The 23391-nt window shown below is 39.6% G+C and overlaps 1 protein-coding gene across 5 annotated transcripts in view; it reads left to right on the plus strand.

The window, feature by feature from the left end:
• The window catches only part of KIAA1328 (KIAA1328 ortholog), a 179758-nt gene that overhangs the window by 136357 nt on the left and 20010 nt on the right, over positions 1–23391 (plus strand). For 4 of the 5 annotated variants that reach the window (XM_014949408.1, XM_014949406.1, XM_014949407.1 and 1 more), the window contains 2 exons: positions 4567–4751; positions 12427–12535. In XM_014949408.1, coding sequence (XP_014804894.1) covers positions 4567–4751; positions 12427–12535 — 294 coding nt within the window. Of the gene's footprint in view, positions 1–4566; positions 4752–12426; positions 12540–23391 lie in introns of those variants that run through there. The other variant, XM_014949410.1, reaches the window with a different exon arrangement.

Consider the following 23391-nt stretch of genomic DNA (forward strand, 5'->3'; position numbering starts at 1 on the left):
CCTTGTGGATTAGGGTAATCACACTGCCCTACCTGACACATGTTGGAAAAAAACACTTCGAAAATCTGAGGCATTTTGTAGTTCTGGAAGTGGTGACTTACAGAGAGTAACACAATATACTTCAGAAGATTGAAAAAATTGTGGTTGTTCAGGAGACCGTCATTGCTCCTTGTTAGATCCGCTCATGCAAAGTCTACAGTCCTTTTCTCTGTGTGAATACCTTTTTATTTGCCACGCAGACAACCAATGTCCCAAATAGCCCCACTTTTGAACTGGTGGTTTCCAAAAGTGTAGTTCAATAACTTCATTTAAACTGATCTAAATTTGGACCCCTGCTGAAAAGAAGATCCCATGATATATTGACACCTCTTTCTTTGTGCCAGCACTCGTGATGCTGCTGCTTTACACCGAGCTGACTCTGGAAGCTGATCTGGCTGAAAACTCTCCCAGCCAAAGTTGTGGGGGAACCAATTTTCAGCCTGTTTGTCAAACTGCGTCTGAAACGGCAATACAAGTTCCAGCTACAAAAACGTATTGCTTGTGTTGTCTTCTTATCACCAATTTTGCATCATTAAGTGTTATGCATTCTTGGCCTGATGTAGTTGCAGCAGATTGCACACATGAACTGTTAATTATTTTATTTTTAAAACAGAAATTGCGGAACAGGCAAATAACATTCCAACATGTTTGCTTTTGGAGCCTACCTACCACGACAATCTGTTAGTTTGATAATGGTTAAACTCGCAAGCCCTTGCCTCGACAGGGTGCAGTAGGGTACCATTAAGGCAGCCATCTGTTGAACATATACTGGAGGCACAAATTGCCTTGCGTTTTGGGTTCCTGACTAGTTATAATGCAGTCGTGATCTCTGGGTGCCGCTGATCTGCACTGAAAAATGCAGGGAGGCATCCGAGTTCAGTGAAAGGTGAGCATCCAGATTTGGGATCGGTGACTGGGAACCCGTCAGGGGAGCACTAGGTGTGGAACGGAACCATGAGGATGAAACCTCGTGGGTGTACACGTGCTTCTCAGTGGCAAGTGTCTTCAGCTGCTTTGGTTGCTTAGCGATTCAACAGATCTGTAAAACTCCATTTGCAGACCAAGGCTACCATTATGTTGGATTGATTCATCAGGATGAGCAGCTAAAACAAGTTAAATTCTATCAGAGTTTTCCTGCATTCATTTAAAAATGAATTTAGTTGGCTCTAAATGGACATTTGTTTTAGTATCTTGAAGAACTGACTTTCCTCTATTAAAGCAGAATAATGTATCTATATGGTGCCCTAACTTGAACAGTACATAAAGATTAGTAAATAAGACCCCATTAAAAATACTTATAATGTAAGTAACATGGGTCCCAATAGCCTTTCTAATGTCCATTAATGCTTATTCTGAGGATCAGAGCTCATTTTACTGAGCCATTTAGTCAAACCGTGTGATTATTTAGAAAGTTAATTCATGCATACTAAAATCTAGCTTAAGTAATGCAGAGGGTAGGAGGTAAAACTCTATGGAGACGATAGTCCTTTTTGTTATTTAATGATCAGCCATAATTAACTTGCAAATTTGAAATAATTAGAACAAATTAAAGGTATTTAACTTTGCCTCCCTAAAGAAAAATTCAAATTGCACCAAATGCAGCTTTAAATTATTCAAGTCTCAGAGGTCTGTGCTGGGTTTTTTTACAATGCCTTTTCTATGATGAGAATACCAATCTGCTTTTTGTCAGAAAGCATCCTATCAAGTAATTGTTCTTTGTGTCTAATAAATGACAGCTATTCTTCTTTGTAAAAGTATTTCAGTCTCTGAAGACTACATCAGCATTTCCATGGCATTTTAATTCAATAAAACAAAAGGTTAATGTTTTTCTACTTTTTAAGGAATGCAAATACTAGCAATATTCAATGGGTCCTGAATGACATTTAAAATTTGCCATTCACGCTCAGCAGGGATATCGCGATATGAGGCTCGAACAAACTGGAAAAAACATTCAAGGTGTGCTTTCCTTTGTTGGTGGTGCACTTCGAGATGTGTAAGGAGGCAGCAGGCAGGACTCCCTTCTTTTCTGGTGATGCTACTCTACAACACTTGCCTTTGTATATAGGTTAGGTAGGTTAATAAGGTCTTTATTTAGACGGTCTTCTCTGTTGTGTAGTTTCAGGGAATAGCATGAAAATTCATAGGACATTGTGGTGCCCTGCAGGAGGTTCTACTAACCACACTGCATTTGAATGATACCATGGATTGCTGGATTTGAAATTAGAGAAGAATCTGTTTTGTCACTTAATCTCTACCTATACATAACTGATCCATTTGGACCATATGTTAGCTTGACATTTTCCAGGTTGCAATAGTCACTTTATTCATTTTACTAATTATTCCATAGGTGAATGAGTAACTATGTTCTGAAATAAGTAAATTTTTTTTCCCCTTAATTTTTTTCTTTTTTAATTTTGGTATGTTGTTAATTATTAGATTTTTATATGTCTCTGCATTATCCGTTTCCTTCCTTAGTCTGCAGACCTGTCAGATTGGGTGTTTGTCATTTTAAGATCGGTTTCTCTATCCTTACTTGAGCAAAACTTTAGTGTGAGCTTTCTTTTCTTAACCACTAAAGGAAGCAGGCTGTAATTGTTTAGTGACCTATAAATGCAAACACACTTGCTTTTGTTGTTTCCTCATAAATTAGCTCTGTACCTTCTTCCTTTTTCTGTTTGAATTGCCTCTGCCATAGTGTTATTTAAACCAGAACTCGGTATTCTAGAGGTAACCACACCATGTAAGAGGTATTGCAGTGAACCAGTTGAGTAATCACCTGCTCATCCACAAGCCAAAGGTCATTGTCTTCACAGCAGATCTGTAGGTTATAATTAAAGGTACTTTAAAAACTCAGAAAGCATCCAAATAATGACGACCTCAATGTTTTTAAATGCTGTTAATCACCCAAGTACAGGCAAATGGAATATCAAGTCCTGTATTATCAGAGAAGTCTGGTCAAGTATTACACCTTTAAGCCTCTACCAGGGTCCAAACCCACCTCTTGCTGTACTCTAGGTTGCAGGAATTAGTAGGTTATTAATTTAATGTAATTCAAATAAGATACTCATTTAGTCGACCATAAATTTTAAAAACACTTTGCAATATTATTACTGGCCATGCAGTTTGAAGCCCTAAAGTAAACGGGGGTTATTCAGAGACATTTTATCCAACACTTCAGCCAGTTATTACAGGTCATGAGCCATTATATAATGTTCTGCATTAATAATACAGGAGTAATACTAATTGTCCAACAGGCGCAGTGGGCCCTATTAAACAATGGCTTATAGAGCACATTGATTTGAAACTTTTAATTTAGCTATCATGTTCTGATGGGAACATCAGATACCTGCTTTTTCCTCAGATGTACAGTAACTCCAGTAGTGTAAGCTTTTACGTATACGATACTTGTGAATCAACGTCCACAAAGCTATTTCCCAAATAATACAGACTCAATGGCAGTCTGCAGGTTGCCTGTGTAAAATTGGTGCTTAAACAGGAAAAAGATTTCTGTAAAAGTCTTCTGTTAACTTAAGAAAGCTGTATGTCATTCCCATACTTGCAAGCAGAGCAGTATAATCTTGGAAGGAATTGTATTCCTTCATGTGGAAAATCTAAAGATTTTTTTTAATGGTTTTAATTGCTTTTTATAATGGTGATGGGGCTAATGATGTATACATGTTGGGAATCCTCATTTAAAGCAGTAGTTGTTTCCTAGAAAGCAGAATTTGAAAGCAGAGAGGTGGATCTCTGTAGCCTCCTGTCTTCCCAAAACGTTTTGTGGTTGCCTGGGTCTGCAGAGACTGAAATCCTGCTCACTCCACATCACCAAAGTTTCTCCTGAATCTGTCTGTGCAGTGTTCGCGATCTTGTGCAGAAGTTTATCTTGAACCATGCTGGTTCTGGTTAGCTGTCTCATCTCTTACTCTACTCAAACTGCTGCACTTGCTGCACCAGATAACTCTCCCACCATTTTGCCCATACATTCTCTGTCATGCTTGCAAGTACCTCTGTTGGTTCATCTCACCTCTTCTTGTCTTGTCTCCTCTCACCCCTCTTCTTCTTAAATCAATGTATCATCACCTTCCCTTTTGCAAACCACAACTCCATTTTTCTCTTCACATGCTCTTCTCTGTCTCCCTTTATCCTGGCAAAGTGAGCATTTTTTTTAATTACTTTTTCTTCCAACCCTGCTCCACCGTTCTGTATCTTCATCCCACTTGTCCTGCCCTAACCACTCAGGAAATCTAGGACCTAATGCTTAAGGAAATGTGCGAAATGCCACAAAATTCCAAATACAATTGTGAGAGTGCTGCCAGGTGCAGATAACTAAAGACTTGTGCTGAAGTAGGCTGTTAACTCTCCAATCCTCAGGCATCCTGCTCCTCAGACATTGTAAATGGATTCAGCAAGAGCTTAACCATCAGCACGACGGTTATGCTCCTGGAGGGCGAGCTGGGGAGAGGGCGGTGTGCCGGGTTAAAAGGGCTGAATGCCTTAGGTAATAGTGTGACCTTTCTTTCCTCCCAGTGTGCCGCTGTTGAAACACGAAGATTATTTTCTGAGGACACCACCAGTGAGCAAAACCTCCAGAACACCAGGGAGTAGCGGTGGGAGCGGCTCAGGGAAGAAAATGCTTGGTTTTGGTGCAAACGTGGAAGACGGGCGAGCCCTTCTGATGCAAACCAAAAGGGAAGGCACCAAGTCAAGGAAAGGTAAGGAGAAGCTTACTGTATTGCAGAGCCATGAGTGTGCTGATGGCATTTAGATATTTTATATAAGTGTTCAGGACCATATCAACAAAATGCAGAGTTAGAGGGAGAGGATTGAAAGTTGCTTAAAACAAGCTAAGAGAAGGTAGCTACTTTAATAAAAAGCATAGAAAGCCCTGTAAATAGCAAGTGATCTTCTTGACTGGTACCCCTGATGAAAAGGAAAAAATAGGCCTTTAATCTCAGAAAGCTACTTCAACAATTCTTTTTCCTTTCCCAGCAAATAGAGAATAAGTGCAGTGGGGCTTGCTCTTGGAATGTAATCTTTTTCACATTCTTTTCCTCCCTAAGTAATGGCTCCACCATCACAACCTGATATTTTGCCACACAGGGATGTCTGTAGAGCCAAAATCTATCCTGCTCTTAGTACTTCCACTTAGCTTAGTACCTCCACTTAAGGGGCAGAGAAGCCATCTTTCTTAGGAAGAGAAAGGGTTGGGAACAAAAGCGGCTTGGATGTTTCACTGCCAAGCCTTGAACATAATCCTTGGTTCAATTATGAACTAGCTTTTTTTTTTATTTTAACTTGTCAGCCAGTTTGCCGTATGTGTCAGCATAAAAATAAAGAAAATGGCAAAATGAGAAGAAATGTGGTACAGTTCTCAAAGGAACAAATAACTTGTGTTATTGGTTAAGACCGTACCTACATTAAAAAGCAGTCCCTGTGAAGAAACTTTCAAAAGGGTATCATCAGCCTGGACCCAAACAGTGGCTGAGGTTAATCTCTTCCAAGGCACAGCTACAAAAGTTGGAAGCCTGTAAAGGGCTTGTGTCCAAAAAAATCAATTTCTAATTTGAAACAAAATCATTTTTGACTAACAGGGGTTCAGGACCCATTACTTTTGCTGTATAGTCTGCTGACATTTCACACTTTCTGTTGTGCACAATGAATCCTAATAGTCATTTTATAACATTGCTACACCAATCAATTTAAGCAAGAGAAAGCCGTTACAATTCTGCAAAGTTTCAGGGGCAATTTTCACTGATGGTTTTCTTTTATGTTTTTTTCAGCTATCATTATTTTTTTCTTCTCTTTTCCTCTTCCTTCTCCCCCCTCCTTCTCAATACTATAGTGATGAAATTGAGATTTTTCACAGTTGGGTGATGGGTTTTGTTCCTTAGATAGGGATAGTCCCCAAAAAGTAATTTATTTTCCATAGATTCGGAGGGAAAAAAAATCCAACCTGACCTCTCCTTCATTCATTCATTTCATTTTGTAGTACTTAGGAGAAGTTACAAGCTACACCTGGCTATTGCACGTAAGAACCGAGCTGCACCTATGCTGATTTAGTGGTAGTAGTGGTCAGCATAATGCCTGAAGATGGTGGGTATCTTTTGCAAACACTTACTGGGATTGCTGGCTTTGAAGATGTAGAGCTGCATGGCAAAATTTAACTTATAAACATTGGCACTTGCTGTGATACCAGATAGAGTTCAGAGAAATGCTTTCAAGCTGTGGAACAACCTCGGGTCTATTACTGATTTGAATGGCTTGTTTATCACGAGGCAAATTACCTAGCACTAATCACCGAAGTTGAAGTCTTCTGTATTTAGTACCTTTTTAATTGGCTTCCTTCTGTTATATGTTTGGACTCCTTTAACAAGCATACACACATACTTGTAAAGTTTTTTTTCCATCTTTAAGGATCACCAGGGCACAATGTCAAGTTTTTTAATTCTAGTTAGCTCTGGTCTTAGCTGTTTCTGTCCTTGCTTCTGCTGGGTTTTCCCGTCTGTTGCTGACCTGGGGTTTCTGCTTCAGGATTTATTTATCTTTTTCTTAGGAAGCAATTGTGTAGCATCTCGCAAAAGTACCATGAGGGCTGCTAACATTGTTTTCTGTGATCAAATTTATAAAAATATGGCGTTGGCCTTACTGCATCAGAGTGCTGAGCCAGCAAGCCTGGGGGTCTGTCTCGGGCAGTGGTCAGTACCTGTTGTGTCACTGTGAAGTGAACCCTCTACTGCAGTGCATTTACCTGAGCTATGGCTAAGCCACGTGATGTGGGAAAGGGGAATGAAGTCAACAAGATGACATCTTGAGGCATGAAATGATGTTATTTAGCCACATACCTTAAGGTGGCCTTTTGGTCAGAAGACTGCAGTGCTGGGTACTGTACACAGAAACATACCTGCTGAAAACTTCCTCACGGTCAGGTGTTAACCTATTGCTGCAGAAGTTTGTTTTTCTCATGCCTTGATCTGTCTATTCTATTTAAATTGTATATTCTTCAGGAGGGAGATTCTCTCCAAGCACACCTTAGTGCACTGTCAGTGCTGTTGTAGGTCTTTGGGCTCACAATATAGTCTCCCTGTACCACTGGGAATGGTGGGTGTTTCTGGAGGATGGTGCAACTCTTGATAGTGTCCCTCCACAGCAACTTAGGCAGCTCTATGAGGTTTTGGTGGGTTCTTGTTCAACTACCTTTGTCATATTACATTTTTTTGTTTGTTTTTTGAGAAGATAAAATGACTGATCTGGAGACCATTCCGATGCTGGAATGGTGGAAGGCTTTACCACCCACAGGACTGGTCACTTACTGTGCATGCACTGAGTTTGGAAAGGGTGATTTCCTAATAAACCCACTTTTCCTTTCTCCCTGCAGATGTTCAGTAATGGGGAGAAGAGCATTGTTAACCTGGTCCCATCACCTCGTGGAGTGAAAGGGGCACCTCTGCTCTCTTCTCAGGGTAGAAGTTTACTGGATCAGCTCAGGCAATCAGCTTTTATTCTCTCACTGTTGCTTTTTTGTGTCCTATTTCTGTTTGCTCCTTAATTTTTATTCCTGTGCTTTAGCAGGTGTTTGTGTCTTGTAGCCAAACTTTTTTAGTTTTACCAGCAAAACTTTAAGCAGACAAAGCAATCCTCAACTCTTAGATCTTTTCAGCAGTAAATTGTTTTTATTGGTGTCACCAGCAGCTATGTCAATTTGTACTAAAATCTAACAACTTGTCTAGTTAAAAAGCACTGGAGTACAGAAATGTGTGTGTCTCTTCCTTTCTGCCCTGGAAAATTTTGCTTTTGGGCTGGGAAATCAGACTAGATTCTATACATTGCATTCTGCAATATTGGGCACTTGTCTGTGTTTCTGTTTTCTTTCTTTTCATGCCCTTTGTGAAATATCTCTGCATTGCAACAAAGAAAGAACTATTTTTCCCTTTGTATATCTTTGGGGGACAGAGCATCTGCATGATACTGTATAGCATGGGTAGCTTTCCTTTCCGTATGTAAAAGAAGAAGCCAGAGAAGGAAAATTACTTTAGCTTATAGAATCTGTACTTTTCCAGGGGCTGATTTTTCTCTATAGTGTTTGTTTTTCAGTAGCTTTTCTAATGTAGCTTCTTAGGGATTCAGGATCCGGAACTTCTTCCCTTGAGGGAAGACTCTTCCCTACAATCGAATAGAGCAATTAGTTAATATTAGTGAAGCGCTTTGAAGATGTGAAGTACTATATAAATGTTAAGTATTATGAATATTAGTATTATTCAATTCATAGAGATTTCTTTCATGATTATCAACCTAGATTTCCCTTTGCTTACTTTCATCCCATTACTGCTTGAACCAGCCTCAACTGTATTTCTTCATTCTTAATGTTTACACTTTTAAAATGTAGTCTGCTGTATTTCTCCACTTTCTTCATGTTTTAGTTGTCTGTTTCTCAAGCAGAAATATACAGCTATTTGAATTTTCTCAAATGAGTCTTTAATCTGCTTTAAATCATTCTTAAACCAAGTTAACCAAATTGAAAATAGTATTCTTAACATTACCATTTAGAAGACATCTATAATTGCTTTGGGGGTAGCTTGCCTTGCAAGCTTACATCTAGTTTGTTTTCATACCATATATGAACCTTTCTTTTTTTTTTGAGGGTGAATGTGTCTATTCTTTTTTTCATGTTTCTTGCTTCTCTAGATCATCTGCAAGGTCTCCAGTCTCATACTGTCTTCCAACACCTGCAAATCTAATTAATTTGCTGTCATTTGTATCACCCCACTTCTCTATGACTTTTCATAAATAATTACCAGTCACTTCATAAATTCATTAACTAATTCCCTTTAGCCCTGAAATAGATATCCTTCAGACTAAAGAATTTGTACCTTATTTTTTTCCGTGATAATTTCTTTTCATCAGATTTATATAGGCAGTATTATACATCAACATGGTCTTCATTATCTACTATTTGCTAATATTCCTTTACTTTTTTCTCATATATTTTATAATTATTACTAGCTTGGCCATTTTAGGATCGTTATTGATTTAATCTTGTTTGTATATTCATATACTTGCTTGCTCTTTGGTGTTTTTTTTCCCTCAGCCAACTTGTATGCCTTTTTCAGAATGTATTTTTAAACATTTTTTTGTTTATATATGCACTTATACAGAATTTCTTGCTATCCTGCTTTATGTCTGTGCAGCCTAACAGCCTCAGTAAATTCCTACTTAGTTCCTTTTCTAAGTTTCCATTTCTAGCCCTGGTAATATTTTCAGACTTGGGTCTTTGAACAGTCCCCTTGAGGCTGTACTGGCCACTTCCAAGTCCATATATTTTCTTTTTCTGAGAAATACATCTACTTTGCTATGAATGTAGTAGGTTGACAATGTGCCAGCCTTTTCGCATGTTAGGAATTGAATGCATTCTCCCATGCTTACCAGGTTTTTATTACTTCGATATTTCTTTCTTAAAATCCAGCAGCCTCATTCCACTGTCACGTGAAATGATTTCTAAATGTCTCATATTCCATCATAAAGCCAAAAGTCTAAGCAAGAGGCTTCCAGCCTTTATATGCATACCCACTCTTCTCACCATGGATTGGCACACTATCAAGTTACCAGGGACACACAATCAACATCTATCCCCATGACGTTTCTGAGCGTTCTTTCACTGATAATTAACTCTTTGTTAGGTGAGATTTTTTTCACTGCAAGGTACTGGAGCACAATGGCAGGGCAATAAGAACCCAATTTTTTTTGTTAACCTCCCTGGAACGCACCTTAAAACATGTGGGTTTACTATATTACTATGTTGTATGCATCTGTATTCATCTTAAGTCAATGCAGTATTTTAAGTAATCTTAATCCCTTAAACATCTGTAAATTTTTCGCTGAAACTGGAATTACAACCTTGTGTTGCTTCATATTTCAGCCTGGATGGTAGATAATGTTGTTGTTCACAGAGCTGAGAAATATTTAGGCATGACAGGATTACTTAAAGAGCTAAACACTGATTTGGCTTCAGTTTTTGCTGAGGCTTGTAATTTTCCCTGTATTTCCTGTTTAGTTAAGTGATGTTGATTGGACAGAGATAATTGGGCTATATTGAAAAAGCCCAAACCCTCAAGCTTTTTGTGCAGTAGATCAGACGACTCCCAGTTTGCCTGTTCCACTTTACCTCTGACTACTCCATGCAAGTTGTCTAACTAAATCCTGTCTATAAAACCCAGTTCTCAAGTGGGTGGGTGGAAGATGGGTGGAAAATCGGCTGGGCCCCCAGCACCAAGGGGCTGGCATCAGTCCAGCTGACAGCCAGTTGCTGGTGGTTAACCACCTGACATTAACAACCTGGACAGTGGGACAGGATGCACCTTCAGCAAATTTTGCAGACAACGCCAACTGGGGAAGTGCTCAATATGCGGGAGGGTAGGGACCAGTATTCCAGACACCTTAACAAGGGCTGGGAAAATGGTTTGACAGACACCAGTTTCGGTTCAACAAAGGGAAATCATAGAATCATAGAATGGTTTGGGTTGGAAGGGACCTTAAAGATCATCTAGTTCCAACCCCCCTACCATGGGCAGGGACACCTCCCACTAGACCAGGTTGCTCAAATAGCCATCCAGCCTGGCCTTGAACACCTCCAGAGATGGGGCATCCACAGCTTCTCTGGGCAACCTGTTCCAGTGCCTCACCACCCTCACTGTAAAGAATTTCTTCCTAGTATCTAACCTAAATCTCCCCTCCACCAGCTTAAAACCATTGCCCCTTGTCCTGTCGCTACTCTTCTTTGTAAAGAGTCCCTCTCTGGCCCTTCTATAGGCTCCTTTCAGGTACTGAAAGGCCGTTATAAGGTCTCCCTCCTTCTCTTCAGGGCTGCTCTCCAGCCATTCTCCGCCCAACCTGTATTTGTGCCTGGGATTGCCACGTCCCAGGTGCAGGACCTTGCACTTGGCTTGGTTGAACTTCATGCAATTTGCACGAAATGCCAGTTCCTTCAGCTGGGATGGATCTGTCTCATGTAATTGGGCCAACTGGGTGCTCACCTAGGAAGCAGTTTTGCCAGAAAAGAGCTAGGTGGCCTTCTGAATAGCAAGCCGAACATGAGTCAACAGTTTGTGTAATGGAGTAACCAAACCTCATACTGGGCCATAATAGCAAAAATGTGGTCATCAGACTGATGAAGTGACACTTACCCTCTAATAACCCTGGTGAGACTGTGTCTGTAGAGTGCTTATGTCCACTTTGGCGCTCCACAGTGCAAGGAGAGCGTTGGCAAACTGTGGGCAGTCTAGCAGAGCCAGGGGGCTGAAGCATATGACCTGCTGGAGGAGGCTGAGAAAGCTGGGCACGCTCAGCCTGAAGAAGAGAGATCTTCCCACTTTCTTCACTGGTCAGCCTCTAAGGAGAGGTCAGGCGCTGCAACAGCCTGCCCAGCGAGGTGGTGGAGGTATTTAAGAAACGTGTAGACATGGCTCTTCAGGGCATGCTCTAGTGCCCAAGATTATTGGTTTGTGGTGGGGTGTTGTGTGTGGGGGGGTGTGGGGTTTAGTTGGTGGGTGGTGTTTTTGGGTGTGTTTGGTGGGTTTTTTGTGTGGTTTGTTTTTGGTTTGTTTTTTTTTTTTTTTAGTGTGGTTGGACTTGATGATCTTGGAGGTCCCTTCCAACCACTAAGATTCTGTGATTCTGTGAGAGGGTGTAGATAACGAGGGAGTGAGGCTGTTCTTGGGAGCCATCAGCAACAGAGCAGGAGACAACAGGAAAAAGTTACAATTCGTGGAAATTCTGGTTAACTATACAGAAAACACTTTTCACTGTGAGGGTGGTTGGGCACTGGAACCAGAGCAGTTGGTTCATTAAAAACCAAACTGGGCAAGTGCCTTAAACCTCAACTTGTTTGCCCCTCTTTGAGTAGAAGATCGGGCTGCACGACCTCCAGACTTCACCTTTCAACTAGGATTATTTTCTAATTCAGGAGTTGTTGGGGAAGAAAGAATGGGTTTAACAGTTCTATTTTCTTGAAAGCAAAATACTGTTACAGTGATATTTACACTTGCAAAACTAACATCTTGTAGCATGTCATGAGAGCCGCATCTGTGAAACAAGCTGAATCCTGTGGACCACTGTAAGAAATGATAACAGTGCCAGTCTGTCAAGCTTTGGGCAGTAAGGTGGAGGCTGTAGAGTGTGACTTGTTCTACAGATTTGATTCTGTGTGATCCTGAAATGCATGCTGTGCTCAGTACTGTCAACTGCTGAGTTCTTTGATTGCCATCTCGCTCTGTGGCACTCCGAAAACGTTGCGACTTTTAGTCCGCAGTGTTCTATAATAACGCAGAATCACAAAACATCTGTCCAAAACTTACCAGCCCCTGATGTCTGGCTTGTCTTCACTTTATTCCACAGGGACAGCCTCCGGACCTAGGAAGAATGCAGCCATATCTCCTGCGCTGGTCAGCAGTGGCAAAGAGCTTGCAGCTGCAGTCACATCTCCAATCCGGCATGACACTTCACGGTAAGGCACTAGGTAATCTCTGGTTTAAGATTCTGCAAACACAACCATCAAATTCTCCTAGATGCAGGGAAGTGGCTGAATTTCTATGATATTTCACGTTAGCTGGATAATATAAACTAAAAACTGCCATATCCTTTTGACATTTATAGTAAGCCTTAAATTGCTTGTTAGAATAAGAAAAGCAGGAATATACCCAGTGCTAGCATTTTAATTTTACTTAGATTTTAAACAGAAAGCATTTTATGTTCCAAGTCCTGACACATTAAATACATTTGTAAATAATTTGAATGGATGGCATTAACCCCTGTTAGGCTTTAAATCCACTTGAAGATTTTAATCCCTCTGTGTTTGCCCCAACCCCCATACTTTATCAAATGGCATTTCTTTTAAAATGTTTTGTACCAGAGTTATTTTATGTTTAATGACAAGCAACAAAATCACATTAAGTCAGCAATTCCTGATCATACTATATATCTGCACTAAATGCACTGGAAAAGGAGCATTATCACTTCTGCTCCAATGAAGAAACAGAAAGCAGCAGCATTGTTACAATTACGAGTCTAAAAACAACTTGCCTTCTTTAGGCAGGATTACAATTCTAGCTGTAAGTACCTAGAAAAACAGCATACTTGCTTTTCTTTATCATATCCCAAATTTTCTCATAATAAAATCTTTAGTTGAGCAACAAAGTAGATGCAGACTGAAGTATGAATTTGCTGTATTTTGCACCACTGGTTAGATGACTTTGTGCAGTGGGATGACAAGAATGTACGACCATTCGTAAGAAGAGTTAAATGTTTCTTGGAGAAGGAGAGGGCTTGAGTCAGATTTAATCTTCTCTTGGCCCAGTGGACTAGGAAAATGTATGCTTGATATCATCCCTGTATGCTTGGCAGCAGCTGGCAGTTTATTTCTATCTTCTGAGAGAACTTGCGATATATAATAGGTGAAAAACCACTATCAATATTGACAAATTTGTACTTACTCGCTATGGAAACACTTTTTTTTTTTTCTTCTGAAGGAAGGGATGATAATTCTAGGAGGATTTGAGAACTGAGATAGATTGGACTCTGTTTCCCACAAGTAACTATATGTTTAAACAAGCAGAAACCGCAAGATTGCCTAAGCATTTCTCTTAGAAGCAAGGTTTACCTTCGCAAGCCAGTATTATCAGATAAAGTGTGTGTAAAGATACTGCTTGATACCACCCAATAGTGATAAGTTGATATTCCATTGAAGCACTGAGGAGTAGATATAATTATTCACATCATACAACAACTGTTCAGAAAAAGGAATTTTATTCAAGAGGATTGATGGCCCATTCTTCTCCACAGAGGGGAGTAAAATATTTGTTGAAATATGCTGTTAGAAATCATATCACATAAAGTAATCAGTAAAAGGAGTCTGATTAGCTGTCAGCCTTAAAGGTTTATTTTACCAGTTGATGTCGAATTTTGAAAACCCCTGCATTTCTGGGGTGCTCTTTCCCATGCTTCCTCTCTTTCTTTCTCTCCGTCGGCGCTGTAAGTAAAATTGACCAGGTTAAGCAGCCATGTTGTGCTTTCCCTTACTCATGGCCTTCTCTAATTGAAAATGGTAAATGGACAAGTATTTCTGTGGGGACCCAAAGCCGATCCTATCCTTCATCAAAAAACCTGCTTGGGCAGCAGGTCAGTCTCAATTTATCACTGACTGGTTATAAGCTTAGACTGCAGGTTTAACTAACTAAATTAATCAATATTGAGAATTATTGCTGTTTTTGTGCCACTAAAGTTAGGGTTTGTCAGCATGTTCGTTATAATCTGTGATTTGGGAGGGGGTTAACAGCTTAACCACAACAGTTGGCACGGGCCCGAAACTTGCGGCACGAAGCCCTAGCCCGAGAGCAAATTTATTTATTCGGCAGTACGTGTAAAACTAATTACTTTTGACTTTTTAAATTTATAGGACTAGATTCAACTCGTGTTTGTGCCAGCTTTAACTAGCACAAACCCTGGCACCCGGCAGTAGCAGCAGCAGCGGAAAGGCTGCCAGGGAGAAGGTGTTGGAAAGCGACAGAAGCTCCCTGCCAGCGCCGAGGCACCGGGGTGCTAGCACAGCTTCTGGGGAGGGCTGGCTGGGTAAAGCAGGCATGGCAGGTAGGAGATGCCTTGGCTTGATAGTCCGTCTTGGCAGGGCTCAGCTGGAGGCTTCAGTGAGTTACAGCTACCTCCTGCTCGAGGAAGGATGGCTGCAAGTCCTACTTTCTTCTCTCCCTCGGAACGGATGATGCCTGGAATGAGAAATGAGTGTCCCTAGAAGGCAGAGGTGTGTGCTTTGAGACCTGAGGTGTGTGCTAGACCTGTAGAAGGACCAAACTGGCAGAATGCATGTGTACAAGGTGGTTTCATTGATATCTCTGAAAGAAAAATAGCATTTCTTTACCTGGCGTCCTGAGTTGGGCTAAGGGTTTGCCCATCGTGCTTCTACACAGGCCTGTTGCTGCTCTTCGTCACACAGCCAAGCGTGGCATGTCTGGCTATCCAGTGTTCTTAAGCCAAGTTCCTACACCTGCATGAACCCCTTGGAATTATGTTCACAGCAGGTCTGGAAAGCTTTTCTACTCCAAGTGCTTATTTATCTAGACTCAAGCCCATGTATTTGGAGAAAGAATCGCAGCCAAGGTTGGGAATGGGCAAATTTGGAAGAGGAAGTTTGTTCCTTACCCCTAAAGCATAGTTCCTCTGATGGTCTTAAACATTACCTCTGTGGTGACCAGGGACATCTTTTTCATAGCTCTTGTTTTGCTAGAAGAAAGACTCTGGTGTTTGGCTGTGAGCTGGAAGGGAGCTGGAAAGGCGAGGCAGTGGCATTTGTATACTTTCATTCAGTAATGAAAAAGTTTTTACATAAACTAGGTCTTACCTGAGGTGTAATCAGGTACTGATTTCAGCAAAACAAGTGTTATGTTGCAAAAACAGAAATGGAACTGCTCTAAATCAAAGTATTCCTTTTTTTTAAAAAAAAAAAAAAAGTGTTGTAAATTGTGCCTTGTGAAAGACCATTTAATTTGATTACAACCCTGGTGCAATTGTCAGGCTCTCCCCACGCAGGAACAGTTGCAGTGTCGAGTTTGGCACAGTAAGTCTTATAACACTGCAGATAATCAAGCACTTAAAAAGACACAGGCAAAGGTTGTTCTGCTCACCATGGAAACAGATAATTCTCCTGTAACATTTTTCACTTTGGGCATCTAAGAAGTGAATTTAAGAACAGTTAGGTAAATTAAGGGATTGAGTGATAGCCTGGGATTTCAGCATTAAGCCTGTGTTTTCTTGTTGCAGTAAAATCAGAGCTTTAATGCTAGCTGAACGCATTGTCTTGGAGCGAAGTTTCTTGTAGCCATTAAAATAAGTGATTTAGAAGTTCCTGCAATATGAATACTATATTCAAGCTATATTATTATCTGTTAGACTACAGTGGCCTGTTGGAGTTCTTATAAACAGATTGTATTGTGTAAATTTGTGTTTAGGGACACTTTAAAAACGAAACTATTTACCCAATTGCCCAGCACATCTCAGGTGAATGTGTATTCAGGGACTTTTAAGCAAATTAATATCTGATGTAAAATATAATGTGCAGAGTTGTATACTTAATAATGCACACTGGAATAGTCTAGAGTGGGTCTGTTATGCTGAGTGCTAGGAAATACGACAGTGATGAGATTTAAGCTTTTGCCTTACTTGTGCTGTGGTGTTGCCTCTCAGGTCTGTGCGTGTTGGATGCTTAAATTCGGTTCTGCTCTTGAGACAACAGTATGAAGTTCTTTCTCCTGTAGGGTCTAAGCAAGCACTGCCAAAGAAATAGATGTTTTGATTTTATTTTTTTCACCCCACTTAGAATCAGACGCCATTCAAGTTGCAAAAGGACGACGGGGAGGAGAAAAAACTTTAATTCCAGATCTAACTTAAAGAACACTTAAAGGGATTAAAAGCGTGTTTGGAGCAGGGTGGTGAGTTAGGTGCTGAAGGTGGTAGGAGATGCAAGTTTTGCCTACTCCCCGAGAAAGCCAGCAGCACAAAAAGTCCGATATAGTTCCATATGCAAGTGATAAAACCAGACGTTGGCAAATTAATCTCTCTTATTCACAGTGTAGGCTGTTAATTGTTCTCTCTGCTGGCTGTCGATATAATGTGAAATTTTCATTCCCCATTCAAGATGGAAAAAGTTGTGGCTGAAAATGTTAACATTTGCATTTTTATTTGTTGATTTATTTAAAGGACAGCCTCTCTTACAGCAATCCATCACTCAGTGACACCCCAAATATGAATAATGTATTGTAGACTTGCGGTTACAATGTGTAATAAGTGCCAGAGACAGTAGAAGAATGTTAACTATGTTGCAAATGTAATATTTATCGACTCATAGTTTATTGCTTTCGAGGTTCAATAATACTGACCATAGGACATTAATATCACTTATCTTGATTTTAGTTGGGCACCTCTGTATGTAGAAATAACCCATCTATCTCATACTTACAAAATAAATGTGAATTTTACAGTGCTTTGTAAGAAGTGCATTATAGGTTTCTTTGCTTAGTGCTCACAATTCTCCTTTTCTGCCTTCTCATTTACTTATATATGACATTGATCCCACCGTAATTGCCTGACCCAGATGGTGAGCACCTCAGCACTCTTGTAGAGACTTTATTTACTGGCTGCATTATGATCTTGGGCCTCTGATGGTGTTTGGACCAGGTCTCTCTTCCTGTTAAAGACCAGTATGAAAAGAGAGTGTTAGAAGGTTTCCTAGTGCTTCTGTCGGAAAAGGCAATGGCTGAGAGGCTAAAACAGAGATTACTTCTCTTTTTGGAAAGACATGCATAGCAAATCTAAATAATTTCTCTTTTAGAGGATTGTGGCTATCAGAAATAGAAGTGTTTAATTAGGTCAACGGTTGTTATTATAGACTTGGCATTTATTTTACAGAGGAATTTTTAATCAATGAATGGAAATACATTAGATCAATTTTGGAAAATGAGGATTTAAAATGCAGTGTTTTTAAGAACCAAAGTTCTCTTGACACTCTATGTAAGAAAAAAATTTGCAATAAGGCTATGCTACAGCAGCAAACCCATCAGCAGTAATCATTCCTATCTTCAGCACTTGCTCCAGAGTTTTGCTTCAGAAACAGACACAGACTGGGCAAATGCTACTCCTTACCTAAGCTGCTCACTTATGACCACTAAAAGCTTTGAAATCTCAGGGGTGAAAAGCAGATGTGAACCCAGGACTGGGATCAAAACCAAATTTAACAATGGGAGTTTTCAAGCTTGTGTTGAAATCAGATTTCACCTGTGCAGCCTGGCTCTGGGGAAGCTTGGAATTGGGTTCAGCCATGAAAATGATAAGCCTTGATTCTATTTGGTGTTGTATACATCAAGTAAATTTTGAAATGACATTCCATATTTACATCTGAGCTTATCAAATTTAACACGTCATCAGCTTCTTTTTCTCTACTGTGTGTAACAGGAACACCTATTTGTGTCAAAGCAGCCAACCTAATAGCTGCTTTGCGATAACAGTTTTGGTGTGTCCATTGCTGACAATGAAAATCGTATTGGGAAATTCTGACTTGCAGTGCAAAAGGATTAATGTTAATTAGCAACTGTTGACTGTAATTGTCACCCTCATTAAAATGCAGAATTATGTATTTCTTAGTTATAAATAACCTTTCTAATTGTACTTGATGTATGCCAGTTTAATCAAAAAGTACACTTGCAAACAGGCAGATATTTGCATTAATCTAGCACTGGATCTTTGAGTCTTTTTTGATCGTCTTTTATTCCAAAGTTGACTAGTTGGGGGAGGTCTATTACAGCTACATATCCTTTACACTTTTTTTTTTTTCCCCTAGCTCGGTGGATCTGACAGGATTTTGTATTAAAATGAGGGGAAACGTCCTCTGGGAATGTTCAGTGCAACAGAAAATGTGTCAGTTTTGAAGTAGTTGGCAAGGTTTCCATCATTCAGTGGTATGACAATAACTTGATTGTAGTTTGAAAGTAATAATAAGCAAAGGAAAATAGAGTACAAATCATATTATGAAGCTCACTTAACTCTTTAAATCTGCTTCTTATTGTCATTTTCATTGTTATCTTAATTACTTTTTTCACATTTTTTCCCCCCCTGTGCTTTTGCAGATTTCAAATACCATGTTAAGTCTTAAGTGAATGTTTGTTCACTGGATGTGATTCCTTGCACTTATCACAGCAGTGAAGACTTAATATCAAAATATTTTTCTGAAAAAAATGTTTTTTGAAAAAATATTTTCAGGTTCCTTCTGTACTTTTCTTTACTCCTTTGTCAAAAAACCTGATTTGACTGTCTTTTCTTCCTCCACTGGTATTCTGAGTGCTCTGTCACACCTTTTACATTTTCTTGGTTACTGCAATGGCAATTTCTACAGAGCTTGGCCAACTAGGACCAGTCTTGGTTCCTCTCTTCATGGTTCTCTTGCTAGCACTGTAATCAGTGCTCTGCTCCTTCTCCTTCAGATGATATGGGGGGAATCGAGTAATTATACGTACAGAATAATCACGTCTTACTTTCAGAAGACATTCTCCCAAAATGTGATTCTGTCAAACTTCCCCTACGTTGCTTGTATGTTATTGTATTCCCCTTTTCCTCTCTCCTTCACCTGCCAGGACTTTTCAGGCTGTGAACTCTTCAGGGCAGGATCCTGGCACCACACATCTCCGTGCTTGGTTGGTCCATGTAATAACGATGATTAACTGTGATGCTCGTACAGTTAGGGTGGAATTCATCTTGCTTATCTTGAGACAACTGAGCTAGTTATCCTCAGCTCCCTTTAGGGTCAATGACTTATTTTAGGATCAGCTAAATCACCTTTTGGTGGTACCTGTCTTCCTGTGGACTGTAAAATAAGCCTGGAGTAACACGCACTGACATCCTATCCCTTTAGTAGCTGAATGCGTGGAACTAAAATTAAGTTGTTTGTCATTCATATTTTCATTATAGATTGGAGGCAAACACAGAGTTAACCAACATGCTGCATGGTCAGTGCCTTGATTATTTACAGAGTTTTAAATGTTTGTAAATCAAAGGGATAGGAGAGGGGGTGGATATATGTGATCCTGAACATATAGCACTTTCCTCAGTGGAATGTAAGCTCGAGATGTGGTAACATGTTCAGTAAAAATTGTAGTGATGGAAAGCTGGGAAGGATGGAAGTTGCCACTGCTTTAGAGAGTCCTTTTGGGAAGTGACATGAAGTGGTGCCAGCCCATAACTTGAACCTGGGTGACCAGGATACTGCAGTGTTTCTGAGGTTTCAGCCAGGCCCTGCCCCTGTCATTTCCTACCTCTGTTGGTCAAACGTTGTGTGCATCAGGAGATGGTCTCAGCAGACAGACACAGTTCTGTCTTCTCAATTATTTCCAGCTGATGACTTGCCTACTTACAAAAGAAATCCTTGCCTCTCTGTCACTTAAGGACATTAACTAGTGCTTTACACTATTTGATTTGTTACATATGTACTTTTTTTTTTCTCATCATGATATTCTAATTCTCTGCCTCAATAAAGACCTCCAGCTTCTGTTTTTACTGCTATGAATAGCACAGAATCAGCAGTGAATGCCATCTCATTATTTGTCCTTTCTCTAGGCCACTTATGAATGCATTAAAGAGTTCAGGCCCTCACAGATTTCTGTGAGGCTCTGCTGGTGACCTCCCTGGCCACTTTATAGCAGACCAATTTTAATGCTTTCTCTTTACTTCCTGTATTTTTACCAGTTATCTATCCATTAATGGATTTTCCTCTTAGTTTATGGCAACTTTTGAGTCTTTGGTGATAGATCTGCAGGAAAGCATTTGGAACTCCAGATAGACTATATTTTCCCTTTTCAGATACATAATAACTCTACAAATCTAGTAGAGGTCCCCAGTGAGTTGCTACTTAATATAAAGACTTTTCACCAATATGTCAAGTTTATCAATTCTTTATTATAATTTCTATCAATCTGCTTGTTATAAGCATCAGACTTCTTCATTTGTAGGTTTCTGCATCACTGCAGGTCCCTTTAAAAGACTCCTACATTTGCCAATTTTCAGTGCCCGAGAACCGAGGCAGTTTTAGGCAATTAGTTGCACACTGCAGTTCATAGTTGAGCTATTTCATACTTGAACTCCTTCAGAAGTTTGAGCAAGTACCAGTTGATCCCAGCAATTTATTATTGTTCATTCTGTAATGTATTTATATGACACTTCATATAACTTCAGACAGGTCCCCCACCGTGGCTTCCACAGGTCCTCTGCGGCTTTATCTCCTCATGGCTTTCATAGATACTCAAACTTCCTATTTTTGATACATTTAAAGTGTTGTTATTAGACCTAATGCTTTAAACAGGGTGCCTCTTAATCTTTGGCTGTGATTTATTGTGGGGTTTGGTTTTGGTGAGGTTTTTTCTTGATTTTTTTTGTTCGGTGATTTTTGTTGGGTTTTATTGAAGTTGTTTTGTTTTGTTTTGTTTTTTCCTTGATCTATCAGTTTGTTATTTGCTTTTTTCTTTATTTGGGTCTGACTGGACTTAGCAGTCTGCTTTACTGTTCCACTTAACCGGAATGACTCTAATCTTTCTGCAGTATTTCTCCTTGGTTGTATGTCCTTTTTTGGAGCCTTAGTAGAGCTATTAGACAAATTTGTGCCTTTTGCAAATATTTTTACCCTTTTAACTGCCCTTTTAAATTTGTTTTTAACAAAGTGTCCCAATTTTATATTGTTTCCACTTTTGAGGTGAAGACTGCTGTAGCGAATTTTTGCTCCATAGACATGTTGAATCTCAGTACGTAATGTGTGTTGTTCTACACACTGATGCTGGTCATCACATCTGAGCTGTGCAGTGGACTCCTCCCAGATGTGAGAGAGATTTTGTGGAACACCACAACACAACAGACTAAGACTCTTGGAAAGCATAACAGAACAGACTACCACAACACAACAGACAAGGACTAGCTTGGAAAAGAGGTGGCTAAGTTTAGAATACTATTAAAAGTTCATAAAATCACAAGTGACATGCAGAGGATGAGTAGGGAACAATTCTTTATTTTCTTGTCTGCTGGAGAAACTGGTGGCCATCAGAAGAATTTTGAGATGGCACACTCAGAGTGTGCAACACTTAGATAGAGAACAGACTGGTCCAGTTATCTTGTATCCTGACTTTGTGTCGTTATTGTGTTCATAAGTCCATGTGCCCCAAAGTTGTCATTGTAGTTTTCTCTAACTTACACATCTCTTTAGATCAAGTCATCTGTAATACATGGATTATAATAATGACTTTTAAATAGCTATATGTTCATCTCTTAATGTCCTTGTTAATACATTTCTGATGTAGAGAAACCCAATATCTGGGTTTAAGTCTCAATCTCTTAATGTTACATATCTGGAATTGGTTCAATAGGACATGATAACAGAAGATCTGGGCCCTGATTTTTCCTGGGTAGGGTAAGGAAATAATCAAAGTGTCTTCCACATTTGGGTAGGAAAAGTCATGGCAGTATTTCAGTGTAGAGACTTTTGAACCGTTAAATATATTTTTGTTTTGTAGGCTCTCCAACATTACTTTTGGGAACCCTGAATCATGTAACATACCTTCTAATTTTCTGATACAGATACAGATTTGAAGGAAACCAGGAGTTGGTGTTGTAGTCCCTGGTTACAGATATTTGTTCAAGCTGAGTGTGCCAATTTTTACTGTAGGTGTCCCTTTTCTCTTCCGACACCAGATTTCTTTTCAAAAACACGTTATGGAACACTGTTAAGTTTGACTTTGTGATGGGCTGTGTCTACAGCACTAAAATTGTCTCCTCAACATTTAGATAATCTTAAAGGAAAACAGTATCTTAGGGGGCTTTTCACCATTTATTTAATTGTAGATGCTGATATGTTTCGCATTGCTTCTAACTCCCAGGTAATTCAGGGCCACGTGATAATTTTGATTGTTTTGTGTTATTTATAAGGGGGTATTTCATTTATTGCCCCTTGGGGTGGGGGAAGATTATTTCTTTTAATCTGAATGTGTTGGGAGGGAAATAATTTGAAAACATAATGGAAGATTAAGCCTTTTATTGAAGATAATGTGTCATTGCTTTTTGATCGGTACAAAGTTTGCTCTGTCTGCTTTAATAGAGATGGTTTAAGTGTTGATTTTCTCCTTTGGTTTTTCCCACCCCTAAATTTTAAAGGATTTTGTTTTGATGTATACAGCTGGAGAACATAGTGAAAAAATTGCTTTTAAAGTTCTTTTTTTCTGTAAAAAACAAACAAAGACATTCCAGAGTACTAATATATAATTTTTGTATTTAAAATCTTTTAAAGGAGATTCTCAAAGCCTCTAATGCCATTGTACTTTTAACTTCCATTTTTGCTTCATCTGCATTGAATCATCTTTTACTACTTAAAACAGAAATTGGGTTTATTGAAACATTTCAGTTCTGATTATTTTTTAATAAAGATGAAGAAGTCTAACCTAATGAAATCACTGGGATGAAATGAGAAAAATTTAGAAAAATTAATAAGCTGAAGACTTGAAGATTTTATTAAGTCACATTTGGGTGTATGTTTCTCTGTGTGTATCGTCTCGGATCAGTAGGGTGAGGAACACGCCTTGTAGGGAATGACCTTTGTGCTGTTAGACTGACTTTCTCCCTCATGTTTCCAGAAGGGTTACTGGAAACCAGTAGCACTTGTGTGCGTGAATTCTGTGTCTGTGACCACAAAATTGTGGATTAAGAGGAGGAATAGTACTGAATCCAGATTCTCCCCTCCTCTTTCTCCCTTCCCCCCCCCCCCCCCCCCCC

The sequence above is a fragment of the Calidris pugnax genome, unplaced genomic scaffold, assembly GCF_001431845.1.
Source record: "Calidris pugnax isolate Ruff unplaced genomic scaffold, ASM143184v1 scaffold144, whole genome shotgun sequence".
NCBI classification, from domain to species: domain Eukaryota; kingdom Metazoa; phylum Chordata; class Aves; order Charadriiformes; family Scolopacidae; genus Calidris; species Calidris pugnax.